At 57.7% G+C, this 26,387-nt stretch overlaps 1 protein-coding gene across 1 annotated transcript in view; it reads right to left on the bottom strand.

The window, feature by feature from the left end:
• LOC310881656 (uncharacterized protein) overlaps nucleotides 1-26,387 on the bottom strand; it is a 33,205-nt gene that overhangs the window by 2,639 nt on the left and 4,179 nt on the right. Inside the window, exons 2-6 of the mRNA XM_083799167.1 lie at nucleotides 21,639-24,265; nucleotides 18,942-21,282; nucleotides 15,838-18,597; nucleotides 13,770-13,828; nucleotides 3,984-4,072 (exon numbers count right to left, since the gene is read on the bottom strand). Coding sequence (XP_083655293.1) covers nucleotides 3,984-4,072; nucleotides 13,770-13,828; nucleotides 15,838-18,597; nucleotides 18,942-21,282; nucleotides 21,639-24,265 — 7,876 coding nt within the window. The remainder of the gene's footprint in view (nucleotides 1-3,983; nucleotides 4,073-13,769; nucleotides 13,829-15,837; nucleotides 18,598-18,941; nucleotides 21,283-21,638; nucleotides 24,266-26,387) is intronic.

Raw genomic sequence — 26,387 nt, 5'->3', positions numbered from 1 at the left:
ACTCCAGCTTTTTCCCAGCCAGGTTTATTCCGGGAGCAGACAAATCGATAAAGAAAATCCCTCCCTTGCAGTACTGCAAAATGGCTCCAGGAAGCCGAGCACAAAGCGATCCCAGCGCTAGCGCAGATCTGGGAGTGGGGGAAGGGAAGGGAAGGGAAGGGAAGGGAAGGGAAGGAAGGGAAGGGAAGGGAAGGGAAGGGAAGGGAAGGGAAGGGAAGGGAAGGGAAGGGAAGGGAAGGGAAGGGAAGGGAAGGGAAGGGAAGGGAAGGGAAGGGAAGGGAAGGGAAGGGAAGGGAAGGGAAGGGAAGGGAAGGGAAGGGAAGGGAAGGGAAGGGAAGGGAAGGGAAGGGAAGGGAAGGGAAGGGAAGGGAAGGGAAGGGAAGGGAAGGGAAGGGAATTCACTGCTGGCCTGCTGCAGAGAGCAGGGCTCCCCTAGGATGCTGGAGGCAGAGATCAGATGGAAACAGGGGGAGACCACAGGAGGGGGGAGGGAGGGCAGACCACGAGCGGGGAGGGAGGGCAGAGCACAAGCAGCGCTCCTCCAGCAGCCCCGCACCCTCAGCTCCAACACGTGCGGCCCCAGCCAGCATCCCCGTACATTTCCCTGTGGGAAACCCTGGGCGCCTGAAGGGCCCAAGGCAGAGCCCAGGACTGCTTGCCCCTCCTCCCCCAGCCTGCAGGAGTAGAGGCAAACCACCAGCAGAAATCAGGGGCTGGTCCGCTTGCACATCGCCTGTCTCTGGATCAGACCCACACACGCCTCCGCGTTGCCTTGGCTTTGCCCCCAGCGGGCAGAGGCAGCTGATCCATCCTTCTGTCAGGGCACCGAGCTCCCCAGTGCCCCGAAATATTCCTGTGTGCGTGCCCCCTCGGAGAGGTCAGGAGCATTAAGCAATCACAGCTTGAAAAATTACAGCTGCTCTGCTGGAGCAGAGGGAGGAAAACACAGCGCGAGCTCGGTAACAGGCTGGGGACAGCTCTTCCTGGAAGGGTCCCAGAATCTGGGGGCTCTGGGGACCTGGGGCTGGAGGAGGGCAGGCAGATGGGCTGGGGAAGATGTGCAGGGCCAGGCGATTACATTTACTGCAAACGTTCAGTGCTCACTCTCCATTTCAGGGTTTTACTGCTCGCTACCTTCTCATTTTAAAATGGCTATCAGAGGTTTGTGACTGCTGGTTCCAGCAGAATCTCATTTCATTAAATCCAGCCCAGCCCCACACCCGCTGGGGGGTTCTGAGCTGGGCTGGGACGCCTGGAGCTGTGCCCAGGCCAGGCTGCAGCCGGGCAGATCTTTTTTGTGGTCTTGTCCATTGCTGCAATTCAGCCTGTGACAGCCTGGGTGGGGGCCTGGGGTGTTGGGAACAGTGTCCCATGCCCAAGGAGTGTCCCAGATGCTTTGTGCAGGAGGGGTCTGGGGGGCTCCCGGCAGCACCCAGCACAACCGGTCCCCACGAACTTGTTTGCAGTCACAGCACAGCTTTCCAGGAGAAAATGCCTCCTGTGAGGTTCCCAGCCCGCCAGTTGGTCCAGCACAAGAGCAAAGGGCTGTTTCTAGGTAACATTGCCATTAGGGCTGAAAAGAAGAGGGAACAGGGACAATAGAGGTTTATAACTCAGCACCGAGCTGCTCTTGCCAAGCAGGGCACGTCGCTTCTTCTTGCTGGAAAGGTTATGCTCAGCCTTCACCAGTGGCCAGCCGTTATCCAAAAAAAGCCCTGAGGCCCCTGCAGCCACATGGTGAGGAGGAAAACAAGGCTTTGGCAAAAATAACCACCTTCTGGCTCCACTTCCCCCATAAGCAGAGGGGACAGGAGGCCGGGGGAGGCAGCTCTGGAGCACTTGCTGCTGCAGCTGCTGCTGGGGCTTTTGGAGACCCAATATAGCGAGGCTGCCCAGGCCGCCTCGCTGTCTGCGGGCTCCCTTGCTGTCTCACAGCACCCCTATAAATTCTTGACAAAAGATGAAGTATTTTAAGGACAGTGTGCCTCATACGCCTGCCCTTCAGTATCTGGTTTCCTGGAGCATCCCTGCTCCTTGGTCCGTCCCAGCAGCTGCCTCTGCCCCTGCAGACTGCTAAAAAACACTGGATTTTCAAATTTCCCAGGCTCCCAGCTCCAAGGGCAGAGGAGCCAGAGGGTTTGAAACGAAGGACAAACATAGCACAGGGTAAGGATGCAGGTAGGACAGCACCAGCCCTTTCCAGAAGCTGGTGGAGCAGAGCAGCATCAGAGGAGCTTCTGCCCCTGTAGGTCTCCAGCATGGAGCAGCACAGACTCATAGGAGCTTCCTCCCCTCCGGAGCTCAACCAGAGCCCAGCAGGGGACATTAAGAGACGAGAACCATTAAACAACCAGGAAACATTACCCGAGGACGAGCAACACAAAGCTTAGTGGGCAATTAGCCCTGCCTCTCATCAAAGCCTGCTCCAATCAGCACTATTAACTTACTGAGCGAGAGCAGCAAAGCAGAGAGCAGAGGAGACTGATGAAAATACAGCTCCAGTGGGGGGGGGGGGGGGGACGACGACACTTTTGAGAGCTTATGCTGCACTGAAGGTGGAGAGATGGGGTTGGGGCTGTGTCTCAAGGGAAGGAGACACCTCCGAGATGCCTCTCCCTGCGCTGCAGCAGGGAAAGCCACTCATCCTCCTCTCCTGGGGGGCTCTGCTGTAATTCAGCCCCCTAGGGAGAGGTTAGGGCCCTCAGAGACATGTGGACTGGGGGAGATTTGCCTGAATAGGGCCTGGGGCTACGCAGGAGCCAGAGCCTGACCTGGAAGGGACCTGCACAGCTCTCAGGTCCTGACGCAGCCAGAAAACCAGGTTATTTGTGAGCAAGGAAACCGGATCAGGAGGCATCAGGAATGATAACCACATGGGCCCCCGCAGGCTGTTTTTTCCAGGGCCGTTGTTCAGAGCAGAGCCACATTTTCACATCGTTTCTTTTTTCCCCTGAGCGTAAACAACTCCATTGCCCAATTCCTTCGTCCCCTTCCCCGGCAGCTGTGGCTCAGGGCTGCCTGGTGGCTGCAGAGGGCTGCAGCGGCTTTCCAAGAAAGCAGCATCAAGCACATCCCTCCTCCCCCAGATTCCTTCTCTCCCAAGAGCTCAGAGAAAACATCCGAAGCATTTTACCCAGGGTTTTATGGCTGTGCTGTTGTTTCTATTTTTAAACGGAGGGGGGGAAAAAGCCTGGAGGTATTTATAAATAAAGGCTTTATGAAAACCGGGCTCTTTATCCAGAGCGTTGCGTAGAGTGGTAATTGCACTTACACAAAGCCAGGGAGATCGCGGGCGCACAGAACACTCCTCCCCGTCTGCTGCTTTCACACAATGCAGCCGTAAAGCAGGACAACCCAAGGAAACACGGGAATTACCCCCAAAGGAAGCCCAGCGACTGCAGCCCGGAGGCCCAGCCGCAGCCCCAGGCTGACCCCGGTGAGCCCCAGTGGGGTGCTGGACACAAGCCGTGCTGGGGGTCCCGCTCTGACGACCTCCAGGTCTACTCTTGGAGCATCCCTGCTGCAGCGAGCTCCCCCTCACCGTGGGGATGTAAGAGAGCTGCTTCTCTACAGCAGCCTCCTGCTCCCAAGCTTTGCCTGAATGCCTGCTTCTGGCCACCGGCGGCCAATGGAACACGGCAGGTATTTTGTCTACTGCAGCCTTCTGGAATAAAACAGCTCGTAATACATCCCAAGACCAGCTCATTCGTACACCACAATTCCATCGTGGGGCAGACGACACTGTCCGGTGCACAGGCAGCACAGTTTGGGTGCCCTGTCTGCACTCTGCCGATGGCACCTCCCCTGCCCGCCCCCCAACAGGGTAACGCAGATGTCCTCTCCTCTGTTCAGCTCTTCCATCCAAAGCCACTCCAGCTAACCCGCTCACGTCAATCCCACAAGCATCTGACTTCATGGCATGCGTCTGAGAAGCCCCTATGAGGGCAAGTGCCGTGGTTTCCCCGCACACAAAGGACACTGACCGTTTGCCGATGCCAGGATCATGGCTTGCAGCATCTCTGTGTCAAACTGGTTGTTCGGCCAGGCTCCACCTTCCTCTCCATTCTGGGAGCTACGGGAAAAGAAAGGAAGCAGCAAGTTACCCCGGCTGGGTGAGAAGGAGTGGGCTTCAGAAGCCAAGGCTGTGGATGCATTGAGCAGCTCTGAGGGCGGCGCTGGCAGAGAGGAGGCTGTGGGCTTTAAATCCCTCTATTAAATAACCCTCCAGAGTCTAAACACTTTCAGAGGTCTCCATCCCTCTCCAAGGCTTTTGAAGAATAACCACCAATACCAAAAGTACTTGAGGCTGAGTGGCACTTCCAGGAATGCCTTCCTAACTCCTGCTGGTTGAGACAGCCAGCACCTAAAGACCTTGAAAACCCCATAGATGCCTTCCCACCAGTTAATGACCACAAAGAATGCCAGTCCTAGAGCTACAGAGCAGCATATGCCCCTGTATGACCAAGTTCCTTTTGCAGGCCACGTGAGGTGGCTGTCCTTTCAAGTTATTTCAAGCTACGACTCCACTCTGCAGCTTCATTCATGGGATTGAGGGTGAGAAAATCCCACGGAGCCAGGGTATTGGGGATCAGCAGGGAGGCAGCTGCCCATCTCTGCGGCTCCTGCCGTGAAGGGAGGCCAGGAGCAGCCACCAAGAGCCACGAGACGAGGTGGGTGACCACCGTGGTTCCCTGGGGCAGGCTGATAGGGGCTGAGCACCACGGGTCTGCCTGGGAAAGCTCTGGGGGTGCCACCAGGCTTTGGTCCAGGAGGAGATTTTGTGGTGAGGTTACAATCAGCGCTCTGTGCGCTGCCTAACAAGCTCTGCATTGATGCCTGCCAGGTGCCCGGCAGCTGTGCTCAGCCACCCTTCACTCGCGGCCTCACTTTCCCTCCGGAGAGGCCAGGGATGTTTTCCCAGAGCCCTGCTTCCAGCATGGAGACCTCAAAATCCCACCAGCCAGGTGACCACGGCACAGATCCACCACGGGGACCTGGGTCTGGTGCCTGGGTCCCTGCCCCAGCTGCATCAAAGCTTTTCAAGGAGGGAAGTCCCAAATGCACACCAGCTTTCCCTGGTGTACAAGTGTCCTGTACACAAGAATTTTAAAAAAGCAGATGCTTGGCTAAGGGTGTTGGAGAGCTCTGATTGCACCCCAGGTAGCCCTGCTCTATCACGCAGCTGGTACAGACCCAGTGACAGGTATATACATGCAAAGTCCCTCCGAAACTCAAGGAGCGGTGAGCGTAACAGAGGTGTACACATGGACGCTCCTGGGTACCCAGCTGCAGAGCTGGTCTTAAGCAAGGTGCCTGAAGAGACGCAGGACCTGTGCAGCCCCACACAATCACCCTTCCTATGGCTCCTTGCTGCACAAAGCAGCACAAACGTTACCGCTCTCACAGCCCGGCTTTGTCTGCGTGGGATGCGAGCAGTCCCCGATGTAGCAGAGGCTGCCCTGCTAGGCTGCCGAAATACCTGCCATCTGTTGCAACCCAGGGCATCCCAAAGCCTATTTATATCGATCCCCCGCTGTGCGTACGGTGGCACGGTTTCAAGACGGCCAGCAGCGAGGTCTGCCCGCCTCGCCGGCTGATCTCAGTGCTCGTACCAGGGCCGTGCCCTGACTCCGCAGGCGAGGACCAGGTGCTGACCTGCTCCATGTCCGGGCTGGGAACAGAGCCCCAGGCTAGATCCTATAAAGGGCTTAGGAACCTAAACCCCGTGTCAAACCACAGCCCATGCGGTCACCGCTTAACCCCAGTGCTCCCTGCCCCCTCCCCGGATGGCAGTCCCAGCTTTCCCAGTGCTGCAAGAACCCTGTCCCGAAATGCTGGGTGCAGGCAGCCCCGCACGTCCCTCCTGGTGCTGCCCCTCAGGGCAGCCCCTGAACAACGATGGGATCTGGGGACGGAGGAAAGGAAAAGCAGAAGAAAGTGACAATTTTTTTAAATTGTAGCATTCTGGTGGTTTGACCTCTGTTTTGAAGTCAGAGACTGAGGTTTGACACCTCTTTGACGTGACATCATGGCCTTGCCAGTACAAACCAGTATCCAGTTGTTCTCCTGTTCAACCTGGTGTCCCGAGGTCCTTTTCCCCAAGCCTGCTGCACCCAGCACTCCCTAAGTGCACAAACAGGCCCAAAGCATGTCCCTGCTCCCCGTGGTGTCATGCAGAAAAGCTATTTTAGAAATGCCAGAGTTGCAGAAATGGTATTGAGCTCATCTCTGTAAGCAGGAAATTCAAGTGCTGAATTACTTATGAGCGCAATCATTCAGAATTCAGAAGCAGAGGAGAAATAAATGCAGTAATCTAAAAACACCCTAAAATAGCTTCTTGCACTGAAAAAAAAAAAAAAACCAACCAGCCAGGCACACAGCTGATGACCACAGCTGGCCGTCTGCCAGGGCTATAGGACGGGGCTGTGAATGGCTGGTGCACAGCTCAGCAGCGAGCATCCCGCTCCCCCCGCCTGCCGCGGGGACGCTGCCCGGAACTGGAGCCTGGTTCCTATGGAAATGACTGCAAGGACTTGCAGTTTTTAATACAAATGGTGTTGACTCAATAGGCTTTTTATAAAAACCCATCCTACAGAGGACAGATTTTTTTTTTCCTGTTTAATTCTATTCCACGCTTCAAAGCTCAGAAAATAGCTGGCTTTTGTTTTTGGGAAGGCATCCAGCACTAGGACTGGAGGGAAGGAAGCAAGCCTGCATTTGAGACAAAGAGGAACCCATTGATGCTGCATCCGAGGGGGATCAGAGCGTAGTGGACACACGGAGCACGGGAAGCACATGGGGACGTGGGCGCCCACAGGTGCGCGTACACAGCCAGGTCGATCCGGCCATCATCAAACCCGGCCAAATGAGACGCGTGGATGTTACAAAATGCCAAAATGAAAGGTCTGTCCTGCAGCCTTTGATACGGCTCCACATCACACGGCTGGCTAATTACACAGCAGGGCAGGGGCTTTCCACAAGCATCTGTCCAAGCCATGCGTGGGGTGGACTCGGGTGCTTTGCTGACCGGCTCTTTTCTGCTTCCCCTGACCAACATGTTGTCCCCGTTTAACTTTCACTTCCAGTACAGAATTATTCATTTCCTTGCAGGGTTTCTATGGAGCTTGTTACTATGGCATCCAAATGCCTCACAAACATTTATTTGCACAACTGCCCAGTGAAATTCTGAAAAAAAAATTGTTTTCCTCATTCTGCAGCTGGAAAGCCAGGCTGTAGCAGTGCCACAGGAAAATGGAGAAGTTGATTTGTGCCAGAAGGGTGCTGCCAAGGCTCAAGCGGCCGCTGGGTGCCCCATATCCCAAGGATGAGGCTCTGTCTCCCCGGGGGTGCCTGGCAGGATGGTGCCACCCTCAGCCACCTCTCACCTTTGGGGTTTTCCAGCTCTCCCAGCAGCAGCCCCCGTGCCAGTGCTGGTCCCACCCCACAGCCCCAGCCACCCCCAGGCTTCCCTGCTGGGGGGGGGGGGGGGGCAGAACATGACTGGGGTCCACCTCACTCCCCAGCCCCTTCCCCTTTCACTCCCTGTCTCTGGGTGCTTCCCTAGCCTCCCATCACCTCCCTGCAGGGGCAGGACCAGCTGCAGCATCCCTCTCCCTGCCTCCAGGGCTGGGCAGTTTCTCCAAGCCCCTTCCCCCAGCCCCATTCCCAAGCAGCCCTGATGCTCCCAGCCTGCACCCCAGCCTGTCCCCCTCCCCTTGCACTGCTGGCTTTCCCCGCTCCGTCTGTCTCCCTTCCAGCCCCCCACCCCACAAGCTGCCTCCCACACCCAGCCCCAGCCAGAGGCAGCACCAGAAATAAAATCTCAGCCTCCAGCGTTTTCACGCTGGCACAGTGACAAGCAGCAGGGAAAGGATCTGTCACAGCCAGCTCTGGAGGTGTGCTGGGGACACGGCTGTGCCCCAGGGCCAGCATCCCCCTCCCTGCAGCCCCATCCTCCAGCGGTCCCACTGCCCGAGCCAGAGCCCTCCCAAATTACAGCACCAGCTCAAAACTTGCTGCAATTCCTTTTTTCCTTCTCCTCTAGCAGAGGATGCCGCCCGCCCTTCCCCCATGCTCTGCACATTCCCTGCCTCTTCCGTAATGCAATTACAGGCGCTGGGGAGGGCTTGAGCAAGGCACAGATTTCAGACCCTGACTTTGCAAAGGGGCTCGCCAAATTTTAGCAGCAAGGTGGGGGGGAGGCTCGCAGCCTGACGGAGCGAGGGGGATGCTGGCCAAGGCGCTGGGATGCTGCTCTGCTTGGCGGGGGCAGAACAAAGGCCACGATGTCTCTGCGAGTGGAGAATGGGGGACAGGGGGAGCCCCTCACCAAGACGGCTCTTCCAGACCCCCCCCCCCCCCGAGAGCAGTGCCCATGCTACGCAGCCCATCACCCCCCTGTCCTGTCACCCCACCCCGTGCCACAAAGATGCTGGGGAAGCTATTTAGAGAAATTCTTTGGAAATGTTCTTGCGCCTGTTTGTCGGATCCTGGAGCCTCTGCAGCCAAGCGTGGCACGTGCTCAGCTGCGCAGGAAGCAGATGGAGAGAGAAAAATTAAACTAATACATGTCACACCTGCTAAATTCCCTAAAATAACATTTCTATACATAACGCTCTGATGACGTAACTCCTGATGCGCTGGGGACTGTCCAGAGAGAGGAACACGTCCCATTAATGCGATATGTCCCTGTCCCCACGCAGGGCTCCCCACCTCCTGTCCCACCTGGCAGGACCACTCCTGCCCCCAGCACCAGACCAGCTCCTGCGGGGTCTCTCCCTCCCATCCCCATCCCAGCACCCAGCAGCATCACAGACCGCTTGGAGCCAAGACAGGCTCTGAGCAGCCTTGTAATGCATTAAAGCAGCGTTGTCACCATGGCAATCAATAGGAAACCACAGTCCCATGTAAAGCCGGGAGCAGCTCCGTGGTCTTCAACCGTTCCTGCTTCAACACCCACCAGAGCAACACCTCACTTCACAAACACAACTGCCCGGCCCCTGCTGGGCTTATGTGGCTTCCTCCCAGGTGTTTGCTGAGCAAAAGACAGCCAGGGGTGGGGGGCAAGGACTGCACAGCAACCTCAAACAGTCACCAAAATGCAGCTCCTCTCCTGGGCAGCCCAGGATGTGGCACAAGCTGGTGTCTGAGCTCTGCAGCCCCATGCCGGCCCTAGCAGCCAAGAGGCAGAGAGCAGCCCCATGGTCTGCATGCTGCAGGAGGCGCTGAGGAATCACTCAAGGCTCCAGTGTCTGCACAGGCAGAAGGATGAAAAACAGCCAGAAGCAGCAGCAAATCTGGCCCCAAGGCTGCCACACATCTTTGATTCACCTGCAGGACCTGTGAAACCTCCTACCCAGCAGTGAACACCACTGTCACAGCTGGTGGCCTCAACCCCTGGGTGCCTTCAGGATAGATACCCACAGATCAGACCCAGTTTCCTAAAACTTCCTAAAAGTGCCAGAGGCCACCCCCAGAAACCGCTGTGACACCCATGCCCACCAGGCACACGTTCTCTGGATGATACCGCCTCAAACACCATGTCCTGCTTGCTTTTTCAGCTTGCTTCCCCCATGCTGTCCATCCGCTCATTCCACCACCCCAGCTTCTGGAACCTGCTGCGTGGTTTCAACCAGATCCGAAGGCCAGGTGGAAGTTTCTGATATGCTACTCTTCTGCCACTTGCATGGAAATCAGCAAAGCAAGCCCCTCGCTGTTGTCTTCTGATGGAGAAGGGCTCGGTTACTGGCTGTGCCACCCCACCAGGTTGCCTATCGCTGTCCCGCTGTTTGCGGGACAACGTGCGTGTCACCTCCCTGTCCTGCCATGCTGGGGTGATGAAGGCACACCCTGACCACACACCAGAAGCTCCCTCCTTCTGTTGCCAGCCTTTGGCAGCACCTGCAGGCTCTGCAGACACTGGGGAAAGTGAGCTTCTGTGAGCTTTAGGGAATATTCTTGGGACACTTTTTTTCCATTGTGGTCCCCCCACCTTTCCCAGGCAGGCTCCCTTTAGTCAAAAGAGAGAAAGAGAGAAAGAGAGAAAGAGAGAGAGAAAGAGAGAGAGAGAGAGAGAGAGAGAGAGAGAGAAGGAAGGAAGGAAGGAAGGAAGGAAGGAAGAAAGAAAGAAAGAAAGAAAGAAAGAAAGAAAGAAAGAAAGAAAGAAAGAAAGAAAGAAAGAAAGAAAGAAAGAAAGAGCCCCTCCTATCCTTTGCAGCTCTGCCATCAGCGCTGCTGCAGCATCTCCACAGCCAGCTGCAAACCCCCCTCGGGGCAGCTGAGGTGCTGCTGGTGCTGTTTAACAGGCAAGTGAAGCGAGCATCCACATTTCATGTCCAGCCTGGGAGGGGGAGCACTAGAAACCAGTGCCACTGGGAGATTCAGGGCTAGAGCCCTCCACTCTCCTTTGCAGCTTTGCTTCTCCCTTCCCCAGCACCACGCAGGGCTCTCACACTGCCCCCCACCCCCTGGCGAGGCCCCCCCATGGTCTCTCTGTGCTTGTCCCCATCGTCCCATCACAGGAGGATTCCCCACCTCTTCTGCAACCCAGAGCCTTCCCCTGCTGCAGGTGGCAGACCCTGACCAGAGGCCAGTGCTTTGCTGAACGCACTGGTGCACAGAGATCCAGCCAACAAAGATGCTTGTTGGGAAAGTACCACGGATGCACAGGGCTGATTTTTCTTACCCCTGTACCAGTCCCAGCCCTTGTGCTGTCCCCCACAACACAACGCTCAGGGACATCCCGCGCTGCCAGCCCCAGGGGATGCCCTGCGGTGCTGCCAGGCTCCACGCCTGCACTGCTTGGACCGTTCAGCACTGTAATCCCCACTACAGCCACTGGTCTGATTTGTTTGGGAATTGCTTTTGCTGCTCAGTATTATTCTGTATTCATTAACATTCGCCCAGAGACAGCACAGGTGCATTTCTTTCTTTTTTTTTTTTTTAGAAAATAAAATAAAAACATGATTATACAAATCAATTTATCCTCCATTTTCTCCCAAATGAGATTAATTGAGAATTGCTCTACTCAGCTACAGGACTGACTCCTTACCGCGTTTTTAAAGGATGCTGTCTGACCTTTATTTTCTAAGCATGTGCAGCCAGAGCTTGCCCGTGTTTCAGATCACAAAGGAACAATCCCTCTCTGTTGTCCCATAACGATGTGTTCTGAATGCAGTGATGTACGAGATCAGGAGATGGTCCCTGCTTTACTGACCTCACCCTGAGCTTCAGCTGATTCCAGGTGCTCGGAGGCACATGGGATTTGTTTTGGTGGCAGGGCTATGCTGAGAAAAGACAGCATTGTTCCCTCTTCCAACTGACATGGAGACAGCACAGGAGAAATCACAACATGGGTTTTTAGCCTGCTTTCCGGCTTAGGGTCAGTGCCGGGCTCCCGCCGGGACCAATTCAAACTTCAGCCTAAGCCGCCATGCCTTTATTGCTATTTAATTTGGAGCAGGCAAATGCAGCTAAGAGCACATCTCTTTTTTTTCTCTCTCTCTTTTTTTTTTTTTTTTTTTCCAGCTGCCTGTGCTCCCCAAGCAAATGGGTGTCAGAGAGGGACATGTGTCAGCAGGAGGTGACCTGCCTGCACACAGGCTGACACCAGGGACAGCAACAGTGGGCAGGGATGGGGCAGCTGCCCTTGCACTCTCCTCAGTAGCTGGGGATTCACACACCAGACATGGAAATGCATGGCAGAGCATGGGAACGGCACGGGGGGAGCAGCCTGCTCCCTAGGATGTGACTATTTGATCAGCCTGGGCACTGAGCGTAGGATAATTTTTCTCCTACTGTTTGACGTTTTAACACAGGTTTAGACTAAAAACACCTCTCCTGATTTAAATCTGGGGGGTGAAGGCCACTGTCCCATGACCTGAGAAAAGGTCCCTGATACAGGTAGGTCTGCACTGCACCAGTGCCGTGCCTTGAGCTCTGACGTGATGCTGGAAAGGGGAGCAGTAATGCTGTTCTGACAGGGCTCATTTGCCCTCTTCTCACAGCAAAACTATTACAGTGGCTCTTGGGTGCTTCTGTGTTAACAGGGTTTTCCAGTTAATTGTCATTTGAACTAGAGCATAAATGGCTAGGAAGATTTTTCTTGATTAAAAAGTTTTCAGTGCTGGGGATTCAACAGAGCTCTGAGAAAACTTTACTAGCAATAGCCTTGTTTTAAAGCCCATGCTCAGTTTCTAGTAGGAATACATTTAGCTTTACATCAAATCCTCAATCCATTTTACCTTTTTCGGCCAGGAGAGGCTAATGACAAAGTTTAATTGCCGCAATGCTCATTACAACTATCAGCAGTCTCTTAACTTTCTTTCTGCTAAGCTAAAAGATCGAGCCGAGCCAGGGAAAGACTCAGACACAACCAGCTGCTGCCAGTGTTTAACTGCAAGCTCCGACACCGAAATCTAGGACCCGACGGATGGCACTACGGCATGGTCACATCCTCCCTGGGAGCTGCCCAGGAGGCCACCAGGAACCACGGAGCACGGGGAATGTGGTGACTCCTCTGCAGCCACATGGGGCCTGAGCCAGCCAGCCAAGGCAGCACAGCACCCAAATTTCTTCCTGCTGCTGTAATCTTTTAGCATAGGAGTTATCCTGGAGCCAGTCTCCTCATACGCAATAATCTGTGGCTGGGGTATTTGCAGAGGAAGGTGGTCCCCCAAGGTAAGTCCTTTCTTACCCTGACGGCCCTCCAGGAAGCTCCCTCCTTGAGGAGGACCTCTGCCCATGCCTAAGCACTAGGAGGGAAGACATGAGAGGTGAAGGGCACCTGCTCAACATTTTCCATCATTGCTTTCTCCCCGTGGACCACAAAGAGCAAACTTTTCTGGGCCAGAGGCAAGAGAAAGAGATCGGGGGACGGGTGCTCATTTGGGAGGCCAGTCTCTGCTCTACTGCCAGGGCTTGTTATCTTTTTGACATTATGCACAAATCAGCAAAAACTCAGCCACGGTTTTGAGAGTGAGACCAGAGCTCGGGTCTCCTTCCAGGCTCCTTCCTGTTAGTCTCCTGACCCCTTAGATTTAATTTCGCCTTCCTTAGTGACTCTGCCCCATTGCCCAGCTCTAGGGGGAAGAGCGCAAATGGCTCTGCACCCAGACAAAGCAAGGAACCACCCTGTGCTGGTGATGGTGCTTCCCAAGGAATGCAGGACAGGTTCCAAACACCCAAACAAAATGAAGCTCAGTTAGATGGGGCAGGGGCACATTTCTCTAGCAGGGCCTTTGGGGACCTAGGGCCTATCCACACAATCTCTGGCTGCCATAGAGGCTCACGCAGCAGTAGGACATGAGATGCTCAAGCCAGAGCAAGCAACACACTTCAGCAGCTCGGCTGGTAAAAGGACTCACAGTGATTTCCCCTGGCCTCCAAGCAGGGGTAGAAATCATGATACTGGACTCTGAATCTGCAGAAATCAAGACCAAATGCTCAAAAATGTGCTTCAGATAACAAGCCTGTCTATATGAAGCATGTTTTCCAGTCCTTTAACCTTCTCACAGCTCCACCTCCCCACCGTTCCTAACTGTTCTTGTAAACACCAACACAAGACACCTTTGCAAAGAGCTTTCACATCACCATCAAACAGAGCTGACACAGAAACATCCCTTATTTCTGGCCCTTTGGCTGGGCAATTCTACCAGCAACAGGGAAACCCCATCCTCAGAGCTGCCCGATGAGGACTTCCCAGCACTGAGAGCAACACGGAAAGGAACAAAACCTTCGCCCGACACATACATGGAGAAAGATGCACTTACCCACTCGTTCCAGGTCTCTGGGTCTGAGAGAAGCGCCAGTCTGTGTTAGGCTGAGCTTGCTGCAGAGAAAATAGAAAAGAGTTTTAATACGTCTATTCTTGCCTTTGAAAATTGAAAGGGAACCAATCCTGGATTATTTCAGCCTGGAATATCAGCGTAGTCTTTTGAAGTAAAACAAATCAATTAGAACAACAGGGAAAAAAAAAGCTGCTTCTCCCCCCCCCCCCCCCCCACCTTTTTCTTCTGAGTATTTCTGAACCAGCATGAATACTAAAAAAGCATGACAAAAACTATTCAGCAAATAATCTTCTGGAGCAGCTCAGGAAACCAGGCTGTGAAAGAAATGAAGCATGAAATAAACTGATAAGGGCATCAATCCAGCAGGAGGAATCGTACCAAAGTAATGAGCTTGGAGGAGGGGGGGAGGCAGAGCTAATTGATATCTAGAAAGATGCTTTTAATGCCAGAAGGTGAAATGATAACAGACCTTCCTAATCTGTCCTTCTTCTGTCCTTAACAAGGCCTGCCTGAGATCTTGATTTCACACATTGTATTTGAATGACTTTTCCTAGACGCTGTAGCCTTGGAGCATTACAATATTTTTCTGTCCTCAGAGAAAAGAATGAACTTCCGACAGCAAAAAAAATGACATTATTTGTTTAGGAGGCACAATAAACTTCAGACACAGCAGCATACTTTGCAACTTCATTAGTAAGCCTTGTATCACTTACTGCTCCTGTTATTTTAGCATCAGACAATGGGCATTTTGTAAATAAGGAAGGACACGAAGCAGGCCTGCATATTCTTGTTTGAATCACGCCTTTGTGAAGAGCACTAAATAGCAGAACTGTTTGCTGTCTGGAAGACGCATACTTCCGAAAATCGTAATCTTCTTAATTAACTCCAGAATGATAATACACTACCTGGAAAGGACAACATTTCTCTCAGTTACCTTAGGAAGGAGCAGATCACAGCCTATAAAGTGGAACATCAGTTTTATAGGATTATTCTGCTTGTACATGCAATTACTAAGGCAAAGTGAAAACGGGTACAGCTGACCTAGATTTTTCTTCAGCAGATGTGATTTTACTAATTTTGCCACAGCTTTGATGATTCTCATGAAAGAATACATTAGAATAAATTACTGAGTCCCCTAGAATAAAGGCTCCACCGCTACCCGTGCTGCATGCAAATCACCCTGTTTGAACACTTGCCCTCCAGATTTTAGATCCACATGTTTTTGCACACACTGACACACACCCCCCCACACACTAGATAAGCCCTTCCCAATCTATTTTTTGAATTCCTGTTACAATTACTACTTTCAAATTTAGGGCAGGCATTTACAACACAAAGTGACTTTACTTTTTATATCCCAAAGTTAAAAAAGCTACAGCTAAATGCAGTCACTTATATCTGTATTTAGACATCCGAATACACATGGCTAAAGTTTTCACAGCACGCCGCTGCCCAGGTCTCTGCAAGTCCAAGGGCATGTAAGGTCACCAGGATCTTTGCAAAAAATGACACTGATTTCAGTGCCGAGCAGGGAATTCAACCTCTCGCTTGAAACTACCAGGCTGGAAAGTAATCCCTCGCCAGGGCACCATCAGTAATTAATAACATTTGAGAGTCAAGAAGTGAGAAACATCCACAAAGCACCTCTAAAACAGAGCAAAAGAAACACCAAGCAACTTTGCTTTCAGGTCACCTCCTCCTGGCTCTACTTCCATACGGTGGAGAGAATAAAGGGCTTAAACAGAATAAAGGAGTTAAGCACCCACAGCCCCACTTTCCCAAACGTGCCAGGAATCACTTTAAAAAGAAAAGAGCATGGACGGGGCCAAGACAAAGCTCTCAGGCTTTGATTTCACGGCGATACCCAGCCCCTTCCCCCACCTCCAGCAGAGCCAAACCTTTCCCCTGCCACCTCCCAGGAGGGGACAGTCACACTCGTGCCCTGCAGCCACCTCCTGCAGCAGCAGGATAGCCAGAGAGCAGCCAGGCAGCTCGCATCACGCTGATGGCTGCATGTAGCAAGAACAGTGAGAACCCCCCCACCTCTTACCCCATCACAGGGACTTGCTAAGGTGCTGGCCACCTGCTCGTAGGCAGCCATGGTCTCCGCAGTGCTAGAATGGCTGAAAGGTTTCACAAAGAGGAAATCGCTCTGCTCAGACATGGGGGAGAAACAAGAGGTGTAATTCTGTGCCTGGGAGGTCAGGCCCGCTCCTCCCACGTCCAGGTACTTGATGAAGCCATCTGGCTTCAGCTGCCCATGGAAATGGGAGGTGGGTTTGCGGGCAGACCCTCGGCAGCAGCCCACAAGGGTCCAGCCGGCAGAGCCCGCTTTCAGACACCGGGCAGCCGCCACGGCGAACATCACACAGGACACGAGGGAAATGGACACCAGGGAGATGATGAGGTAAAGTGTTAGGTTGGTATCCTTAGGAGATGTTTTGGGGAGGTCCAAGGACTTGGCAAAGTCCTGCACTCCGTCTTCCTCTGGAGAAATGACTATCACCACAGAGGCCGAGAGGGACGGTGTCCCATTGTCCCTCACTTCGACCACCAGCCGGTGGGGGACTTCTGTCTCCCTGAGAGCCTCTGCAACCCTTATCTCTCCTGAGCGGCGTTCCACGAGGAAAGGCACAGCTTCAGCGGTCTCCTGCAGCTGGTAGGACAGCCAGGCATTATGGCCACTATCGGCATCCACAGCTACAATTTTGGTAACCAGATAGCCGGGTTCTGCCAAAGAGGGGATGGTTTGGTGAAAGGCAGAGCCCTTGGGAACAGACGGGTAGACAATGGTGGGGGCGTTGTCATTCTGATCCAGGATGAACACATGGACCACAGCAGTGCTGCTCAGAGCAGGAGACCCAGCATCTTTCACCTCCACGGGCACCTGGAACATCTTGTCCTGCTCATAGTCCAGAGCCCGCACGGTGTAGATGGTACCGTTGTCTGGGTCTATTCGAAAATAGCTCGAGATAGGTATGTCTTGCATGCCACTGTCCAGGATGGAGTAAGACAGCCTGGCATTACTACCCTCGTCAGGATCAGATGCCGACACTGAAAAGACAGATGTTCCAGGAAGAGAGTTTTCCTGAACATGAGCTGTATCAAAAGGGGTGGAGAAGTTTGGTGCATTATCATTAATGTCAGCAATTTGGAGATAGAAGGTTTTTTGTGTGGCCCTGGGTGGGGACCCTGAATCTGTAGCCCTCACAGTGATGTTGTATCCACTGGCCTTCTCCCGATCAAGGGGACCATTTGTGACCAGTGAGAAATGCTCTTTGAAAGATGACACCAGTTTAAATGGGAGCTCTTTTGCTATCTGCAGACGGACCTGCCCGTTGTCACCAGAATCACTGTCCTTGACACCAATAAGGGCAATCACCGTCCCTGGGGTTGCGTCCTCCTGCACTGGGCTGGAGAGCGAGGTCAGGACAATCTCTGGGCTGTTATCATTGATATCAATTAATTCCACTCGCAGGTGGCAGTGTCCTTCCATGGCCGGGGACCCCTTGTCCCGGGCTCGAACCGCAATCTCGTAAGCACTGGATTCCTCGTAATCCAGCGGGGCTTTGGTTCTGATCTCCCCTGTCCGGGCATCTAAGGTGAACAGCCTGGTGAATTTACCAGGTGCGTTATTGCTGGTTTTGAAAGAATACTCCACATCCCCGTTGGGACCCTCATCCAGGTCGGTGACATTCAGCTTGGTGACCAGAGTGCCCACCGGCACGTTCTCCTCCAGATATACCTTGGATATGGGCGGGTCACAAACAGGAGGATTGTCATTTGCATCCAGGACGTGGATGGTGACCTTAGCAGTGCCAGATTTCACCGGATTCCCTCCATCCAGGGCTGTCAGTGTTAGGTGATGAACAGCCACTTTCTCTCTATCCAGTGCTTTTTCGAGTACGATCTCGGGCATTTTAACGCCATCCCCTCTCACATTGATACTCAGGGCAAAATGCTCGCTGGGGCTGAGCTCATAGGTGGAGATGGAGTTGGAGCCCATATCCGGGTCTTCCGCCACCTCCAGCGGCAGCCGAGTCCCGGGGTTGGCCACCTCAGTGATCTCCAAGGCCACCACCGGCTTGGGGAACTGCGGCGCGTTGTCATTCACATCGAGGACGTCCACCTCGACGCGGTGGAGCTGGAGGGGGTTCTCCAGGACGATCTGGAGGTGCAGCGAGCAGGCGGGGTTCTGCCCGCACAACGCCTCGCGGTCCAGCCGGCTGTCGAGGAGCAGCACGCCCGCCGCCAGGTCCACCTGGAAGTGCCGCCGCTCACCCTCGCTCACCAGGCGCAGGTTGCGGGCTGCCAGACTCCGCACCTCCACCCCCAGGTCCTTGGCCACGTCGCCCACCGGCGAGCCCGGCTCTCGGTCCTCGGGCACGGAGTAACGGAGCTGGGCGCTGCCGGGCGGCTGCAGGCTGGAGAAGGCTGCGAGCAGCAGCGGGAGCTGCCATGGCAGAGCCCGGCCCCTCGGCATGCCGAGCCGGCTGTGCGAGCCGGCAGGAAGCGGCTCCGAGCAGCCTCTCCCCGCTGCCGGTCCCGGGAGCCGCCGCCGCCGCCGCCGGAGCCCCCCGCGCCCGGGCTGGATCCGAGCGCGCTGCGCCGGGGCGAAGCCGCCGCCGGAGCCACGGGAGCGGGGCAGGGAGGGAGGAAGGGAGGAAGGGAGGGAGAGAGGGAGGAAGGGAGGAAGGGGGGGAGGAAGGGGACGGGGGGGGGCGGCTGCAGCCCGGCCGGCTGAGCGGCTCCCCGGCACACAGAAGGCGCACAAAGTCGGCGAGCGGAGGGGATGGACCGAGTGACAATTCTACGTCTTTCAACAGCCCCCTCCTCCTCCTCCTCCCTCTCTCCCTCCTCCTCTCCCTCCTCCACCGCCTTCCCCAAAATACGCACGGAGCTGCCTCCCCCCCCGCCCGCTCCCGCCGCCGCCTCCACTCCGCCCCCGCCGCGCCGGGAGGGCGCCGGGGATTCCCGGCACCGGGAACCGGGGACTCCCGGCAGCTGAGAGCGGGCACCGGCCGGCAAGGCTCCCCCCCCACCCCGCGGCCGGGGGGGCCGCGTCCCGAGCTGGGGGGTGGGGGGAGATCCAAGCCCCGCAGGTGCCGGGGCTGCCGTGGGGCTGGGGACGGCGCTGCCTGCTCCCGAGCTCACCTCGCTGGGCTCCGGCGGGTTCGCACCGGCTGCACCCACGGAGGGTTTCACAAACACGAATTCGCTGATGTCAGAGACGGGCGAAAAGCAGGAGCGGTAACGCGGGGCTGGAGGTGCCGTGGCTGTCACCTGGACGCCCATCACCGTGTCCCCCTGCTTGGGCTCGTAGTGCAAGTGCCCAAAAACGTGGCTGGGAGGGGGCTGAAGCGTGGCCACGCTCTCCACGTAGCAGCCCTGGGCAGTGGGCGCAGGGCCCCGCCGCAGACACCGCACGCCCAGCACCGCCAGTCCCACCAGTGAGACAGTGGAGATGAGCACCAGGGAAACAATCAGATAAAGCGTGATGGTGGGCAAGCCCCCACCGTCTGCGCCCTGAGCCTCAGAGCCCTGCAGGGCCTCAGGGCCCCGCTCCTCCACCACCACCACCAGTGTGACGGCTGTGGAGAGTGGGGGCTCCCCGGCGTCCCGGACCACCACCAGCAGTTCGTGTGCAGAAGCATCCGTCTCCTGCAGGGCCCGGGTGATCCGGATCTCCCCAGAACGCAGGGCCACGCTGAAGAGCCCCGGCTCAGTGGCTTCCACGAGGTGGTAGGAGAGCCAGGCATTGCGCCCCGAGTCCGCATCTATGGCCACCACCTTGGTGATGAGAGCAGGAGGGGCAGTGGAGGGGGAGATTCGCAACTGGGTGGTGGAGTCCTCCCCGACCCTGGGGAAATGCACCCGCGGGGCGTTGTCATTCTGGTCCGCAATAAAAACGTGAACCAGTGTCCTGTTCCTCAGGGCCGGGGAGCCACCATCAGAGACCTCTACGTGGAACTGGAGATAGGTGGTTTGCTCATAGTCAAAGGGGAGTTTAGCGGAGACCTGGCCACTTGTGGGGTGTATGGAGAGGTAGCGAGTTGGATCCAGGCCTGGATCTGTCCCACCAGCTCGCAGGATGGAGTAGGAGAGGCGGGAGTTCTGCTCTGAGTCAGGGTCAACAGCAGAAATGGTAACCAGCACGCTGCCCACCGGGTTGTTTTCTGCCACCAGCACTTCATAGGACGCTTGCTCAAAATGGGGCGCGTTGTCATTGACATCTGCCAGGGCAATGGGCAAGATGGTGTGTCGGGAGAGTGGGGGACTGCCCAGATCCGAGGCTGAGACAGTGACGTTGTAGTAGGCAACGTGCTCCCGGTCCAACCGGCTGCTGGTTAGCAGTGAGTACTGGTGCTCGTAGTCCTTGCGCAGCTGGAAGGGAAGATCTGGAGACACATGACATTGGACCTTGCCCTGCTCACCGGAGTCCCTGTCTCTGACGTGTATGACAGCCACCACTGTGCCTGGTGGTGCATCCTCACTCAGGGAGCTGGAGAAGGAGGTAAGAATGACCTCGGGAGCATTGTCGTTCACATCAGTGATTTCCACCACCACGCTGCAGTGCTCTTCCATTGTAGGCGACCCCATGTCCTTGGCTTCCACTTCGATCTCATACACCGTTGCCTCCTCAAAGTCCAGATTGCCCTGGACACGGATCTCCCCAGTTTGCTCATCAATGGCAAAGATCTGGCGTAAGGCAGCTGAGTTGTGGCTGCTGAGGGAGTAGCGGATGTCTCCATTGGGCCCTTCATCCACATCGGTGGCATTTAGCTTCACCACGAGGGTGCCGAGCGGCGAGTTCTCCACCAAGCGGGCTCCATATGATGGTCTGTCAAAGACCGGGTGGTTGTCATTGGCATCCAGGACCTGAATAGTGATGTGCATCTTACTGGACTTGGGAGGGGAGCCCCCGTCCTCAGCGGTCAGGACAAGGTGGTGGAAAGCTCTGAGTTCCCGGTCCAGGGCTCTCTCCAGCACTAGCTCGGGGAACTTCCCACCGTCTGTGCGCGCCTTCACATTGAGGTTGAAATTCTCGTTGGCGCTCAGGTGGTAGGTCTGCAAGGTGTTGGTGCCCACGTCAGGGTCCTGGGCAGGTTGGATGGGGAAGCGGGCACCCAGGGACGCCAGCTCGTAGATGCGCAAGGACACGTCATCGCTGGGGAACTCTGGCGGGTTGTCGTTGATATCCAGGATCTCCACCTCGATGCGGTAAAACTCCACTGGGTTCTCAATGGCGAGTTTCAGGTGGAGGAAGCAGCGGGCGTTCTGCCCGCAGAGCTGCTCCCGGTCTATCCGCTCACTGACCATTATAACCCCAGTGTTCACATTGACCGAGAAGTACTGGGAATCCGAATCGGACAGTACCTGCAGATTAGCTGCCGCCAGTTTCGCCACATCGGTGCCCAGGTCCTTCGCGACATTGCCCACGAAGGCGCCCCGGGTGAGCTCCTCCGGGATGGTGTAGCGGATCTGGGCAGAGGAGCTGTGCAAGAACAAACAGAAAGAGAAGACGCGGGGCAGCCCCAGGCACCGGCCCGCCTTCCCTGCCCCCAGCATCCTGGCCGGCGGCCGGGGAGCGATGCCCTCGGCGGAGGCCGCCCGCGCTGCGGCGCCGTGCTCAGCGCTCACCGCTCCCATTCATTGTTTGGGGCGGCCGCGGCTCGACGGGGGGGGCGCCGCGCAGCCGCCCCGCCATTGGCTCCGAGTGCCTCGGCGCTCCGCCAATCGCCGCGCTCTTTCCCCAGGACAGCAACACCGGCACCAATCGCGGCGCGCAACGGCTGCCGAGCGGCGCGAACCCGAGCGACGGCGGCCGCCGCCCCCCCCCGCGCCCCTCACGTCGGGGCGGGGGGACAAAGGCGGCCCCCGCCCCGCCGAGCCCCGGGGGAGCGGCCCCGGGGGTCGGCGCCGTCCGGCCCCGGCCCGGCACCGCCTTCCCCCGGCCCCGGGGCGCTCACCTGGCCGGGGTCCTGCAGGGTGCCGGTAGCGGAGAGGAAAGCCCCGGTTTCCCTCGGGAGGGTGCCGGGGGGCGGGCAGGGGCGTAGGAAGGTGAAGTCGCTCCGGTCGGAGCCGGGCGAGAAGCAGGTGCCGTAGCACTGGGTCTGGGAGTCGGTGGGCCGCAGGGTGACCTCCATGTACTTGAGGGTGCCGTCGGAGCTGAGCTGCAGCTTCGGGCTGGAGTGCTTGAAGAAGTCCCGGGACGGCGACTCGCTCAGCCAGCAGCAGCAGGGTGAGGCGGCAGCACGGCCCCTGCGCAGCAGGCACCGGGCGGCGAGGAGCGTGACGGTGGCAAGTGCCACGGTGCTAACGGCTGCCAGTGCGATGATCAGGTAGAGGGTCAGGTCCGGTTTCTCCTTGGCACCAGCCAGGAAATCCCGAGGCTTGTAGCTCTCCTCCAAGGCCTCCTCCTCCAGGGCCACGCTGATGGTGACGGTGGTGGAGAGCGGTGGCTCGCCGTTGTCCGCCACCAGGATAAGGACCTGCTGCGCCGCCACGTCGGTATCCCGCAGGGCGCGTGCCGTCCGCACCTCCCCGGTGTACAGGGACACGTGGAACAAGGACGGGTCGGTGGACTGTGGCAGCAGGCGGTATGAGAGCCAGGCGTTGTACCCGGCGTCTGCATCCACCGCTGTCACCTTGGTCACCAGGTAACCTGGTGGGGCAGACAGCGGGACTCTCTGGGGTGCTGGGACTTCGCCATCACTGGCCGGGTGCAGGATGGTGGGGGGGTGGTCGTTCTGGTCCAGCACAAAGATGTAGACTGTAACGTTGGCGCGGAGAGGGGGGGACCCCGAATCTCGCACGGCCACCAAGACTGGCAGAACCTGCAGCAGCTCGAAGTCAAAGGTGCGCTGAGCATAGAGGTTGCCATTGTCAGGGTTGATGTGGACATAGGAAGAGGCAGGGGCACCCTGCACGTGGCCACCCTCTATGGAGTAAACAAGACGGGAATTGTCCCCGTCATCGGGGTCTGAAGCAGAGACGGTGCAGAGCAGGGAGCCTGGTGGGCTGTTCTCCGGGAGGAAGGCATCGTAGGAGGGCTGCAAGAAGCGTGGTGGGTTGTCATTCACATCAGATATGTTGAGGAGTAGTGTGAGCCTTGTGGTGAGGGCAGGAGACCCTCCATCCTGGGCGGTCAGCTCCACTGTGTACTGCAAGGTGGACTCTCGATCCAGGTTCTCCCGGGTGACCAGGGAGTAGTGGTTCTGCAGGGACCTGATGGCAAATGGCACGCTGGGGGAGATTTCCAGGCTCACATCCCCGTTGGCCCCCGAGTCTCGGTCCCGCACGTTGAAGAGCCCCACAACGGTCTCCAGTGGGGTGTCTTCTGGCACTGGGTTCAGCAGGGAGGTGAGCAGCACCTCCGGGGGGTTGTCGTTGGCATCCTCCACCTCTACCCGCAGCACGCAGTGCCCCTCCATCTCCGGCACACCACCATCACGGGCTCGCACGTGGATCTCGTAGAAGGGTGATTCCTCAAAGTCCAGCGCCCCACTCACCCGCACCTCACCACTGTGGGGGTCCAGGGCGAAGAGCTTCCGGACTGTGTCGGAGGTGTGCACCCCGAAGGAGTACTGTGTCTCCCCATTCGGGCCCTCGTCAGGGTCCGATGCATTGAGCCGGAGGAGCAGGGCCCCCACGGGTGTGTTTTCCAGGACTTGCACCTTGTATGTGGCACGGTCAAAAGTGGGCGCATTGTCATTGATGTCCAAGACCTGGACTGTTATCTGCGCTGTGCCCGAGCGGGACGGGCTGCCCCCATCCACAGCTGTCAGCACCAGCTGCAGTTCTGGCTGCTCTTCCCGGTCCAGGGCACGCTCCAGCACCAGCTCCGGGAAGAGTTTGCCATCCTGCAGCTGTTTGACGTCCAGGGAGAAGTGGGAGTTGGGGCTCAGCCGGTAGGAGCCCACGGCGTTGGTGCCCACATCAGGGTCCTGCGCGCTCTCCAAGGGGAAGCGCGCAGCCACTGCGGCGGACTCGGCGATGCGCAGGCTGCGGTGGGCGGTGGGGAAGCTGGGGGAGTTGTCATTCACGTCCAGGATCTCCACTTCGAGGCGGAAGAGCTGCAGGGGATTCTCTGTCACCACCTGCACTGACAGCACGCAGCTGGCAGCAGCTCCGCACAGGCGCTCCCGGTCCAACGGCTCGCTCACCACCAGCGCACCGGTGTCCAGGCGCACGGCGAAGTGGCGCAGGTTCTCCTCTGAGCCCAGGCGCAGCCTGCGGCCTGGCAGCTCCTCCACCTTCAAGCCCAGGTCCTGGGCCACGTTCCCCACCACGGTCCCCACCTCTGACTCCTCAACCACCGAGTAGCGGATCTGCCCGGAGACCCAGCCCCAGCCGCAGAGCGAAAACAAACTCAGTACTTGCCATTTCCAGGCGGGTCGCTGGAGGCTGATGCTCTCCATGTTCACACGCATCTGGCCCAAGGCCGGACCCGGGACACAACCAGCACCAGGGAGCTGCTAAAAATCCCCAGGTCTCTCTTCCACGGCTCGGGAAGCAGCTCCGGGGCTGTAGCAGGCTGTAGCTCTGGCTGCCAGCATCCGAGCGGAGGGGGTGGGCTGGGGGAGGGGAGCTGAATCACAGCCCCAGCGTGAAGGGGGGGGGGGGGGGGAGCAGATCCCCCCGCTTCAGATCAGCACCCAATTGGCCGAGAGCTCCATCCCCGCTCACCCAATGGGGGCTCCGTGGAGCTGCGGGAAGCGGGGGCCCGAGCCCGCGTCAGCGGGGCTGCCACCCCCGGCCTCCAGCCTGAGTCACTTGCTCCGGCAGCTCGCTTCCCGTTCTCTGGGAAACTGCACGTCCTGGAAGCCCGCTAGGTACAAGCCCTCCCTGTTCGCTCCCGCTCCCACAATGGTGGCTTCACATCGCGCCCGCAGACAAAGGGCAGCTGTAGGGAACGCGGGCCAAAGGACTTTTCATGCCCTATGAAAAGGTGCTTGTTTGAGCCCCGAGGTGCCAGGGGCTCTTCTCCCACCCCTTCTACCCCCCAGCAAACGCTTTGCCCGTTTGGTTGGTGCCCGCACCCAGCATCAGCCCTGCAAGCAAGGCTGCCACCAGTGCCACCACCAGCTGGGAGGGCTCGCACCAAGGGATGCCCACCCCTGCCAGCCCCTGGGGCTGTCAGAGGCAGGGATCAGAGGGGAGGCCAGAGCCAGAAGACAAGTGCTGGCCATGCCCACCTGCCCAGGCACCCTTCCCCGCCCTGGCCCCAAGACAAGGTAAATCTCCGCAGTGCCCAAGTCGCTGTGAACACACGGAGCCAGCTGACAAGCCCCCCAGGTCACCACCAGATCGCAGCGTTAGGCCAGGGCGTTAGGCCAGGAAGGAGGCCCAGGCCTCGCACCCGGCAGAAGCAGGCATCGAAGCTCCGCAGGGGTCTCAGTCCCTGTCGGGGGGCAGCACCCGGGACCCCCTGACCTCCCCTGGGTGCACCCAGGGCCTGCGGTGCTGGAGGGAGGGGGGGGCAGCTCCGACCGTGCTGGACCCCCCCCTGCCTGGGCCCCCAGGGGACCTCGGGGACGGGGCCGAGGCTGGTCCCGGCGCCCAGGGCCCCGCCGTCGAGGGAGCCTGGGCTCAGCCTCCGTCCCAGCCCCCCCCCGCCGCGGCCCCTCCCGGCCCGTTCCCAGAGCCACGGGGCGGGACGGCCTGCTGCCAATCAGGGAGAGACTTCTCGCTCCTGGCTCGTGATTGGTGCAGAGCGCCGCCCAGGTCCCGCCTACTGCCCGCTCCGCTGTGGGGGAGAAGCTCTTAAAGGGACAGCCCAGCAAAACGCTGGACGAGCCGCTTCCCCGCCGGCCAGCCCGCTCGGCCGCACTCGTGCCCCAAGGGCTCCCGACGGTGCCACTCGCCGTGACCGTGGCCCTGCCGTGTGCCCTGTCCCCACCCCAGACAGGCCCCCGAGCAGTGCAGCAGGGTAATGGGGGGACAGACACTGCCACCAGCACCGCGGGGCGCTGCTGCCGCGGCAAGGGGTCTGGTGAAGCCCACACGGCCCGGGGGGATCCGCTCACAGGGTCCCAGGTGGATGGAGCAAGTGGCAGGCAGCTCACCTGGGGGGATCTGCCGCGGCCCGTGATGGGGACGATGACAAGCCGGGAGGGGAACGGGGTGTCAGGGACGGAGGAGGAGGTGCCCCCATTCCAGGGCTCCGACACAGCCAGCTGAAGGGAGCAGAGTAGGATCCTGCATGGCACGAGACACCATCTGCCACTGACAGGGCCAGCACTGAGGCTGGGGCCTGGTGGGCTGCACCGTCCCCACCGCATCACTTTTGGGGGCTGGCTGCTGCCCTGCAGGGGTGCAAAGCCTTGGTGGGCATGACACAGTCCACAGCAGTGGCTTGGATCTTTTACCACAAAGCCTGAAAAACCACGGCCCGATGCTGGCCCAGCTGGTTTCTGGCAGCCCTGGGGGGCTGGGGAGCCTACCCCCTGCCTGTTACCACCAGGGTGATCCCCATCCCCAAGCTCAAATCATTTACTGCCTGCCTCCCCTCCCCTAGCTGCTTGCCAGGAGCCTTTGGTTTGGGGGACATCCTTGTCCCCAGCTGTAACACAACCTGTACAAAGGGAGAGGAACACT

The sequence above is a fragment of the Anser anser genome, assembly GCF_964211835.1.
Source record: "Anser anser genome assembly, chromosome: 14".
NCBI classification, from domain to species: domain Eukaryota; kingdom Metazoa; phylum Chordata; class Aves; order Anseriformes; family Anatidae; genus Anser; species Anser anser.
This window is presented reverse-complemented; position numbering and strand designations above follow the sequence as displayed.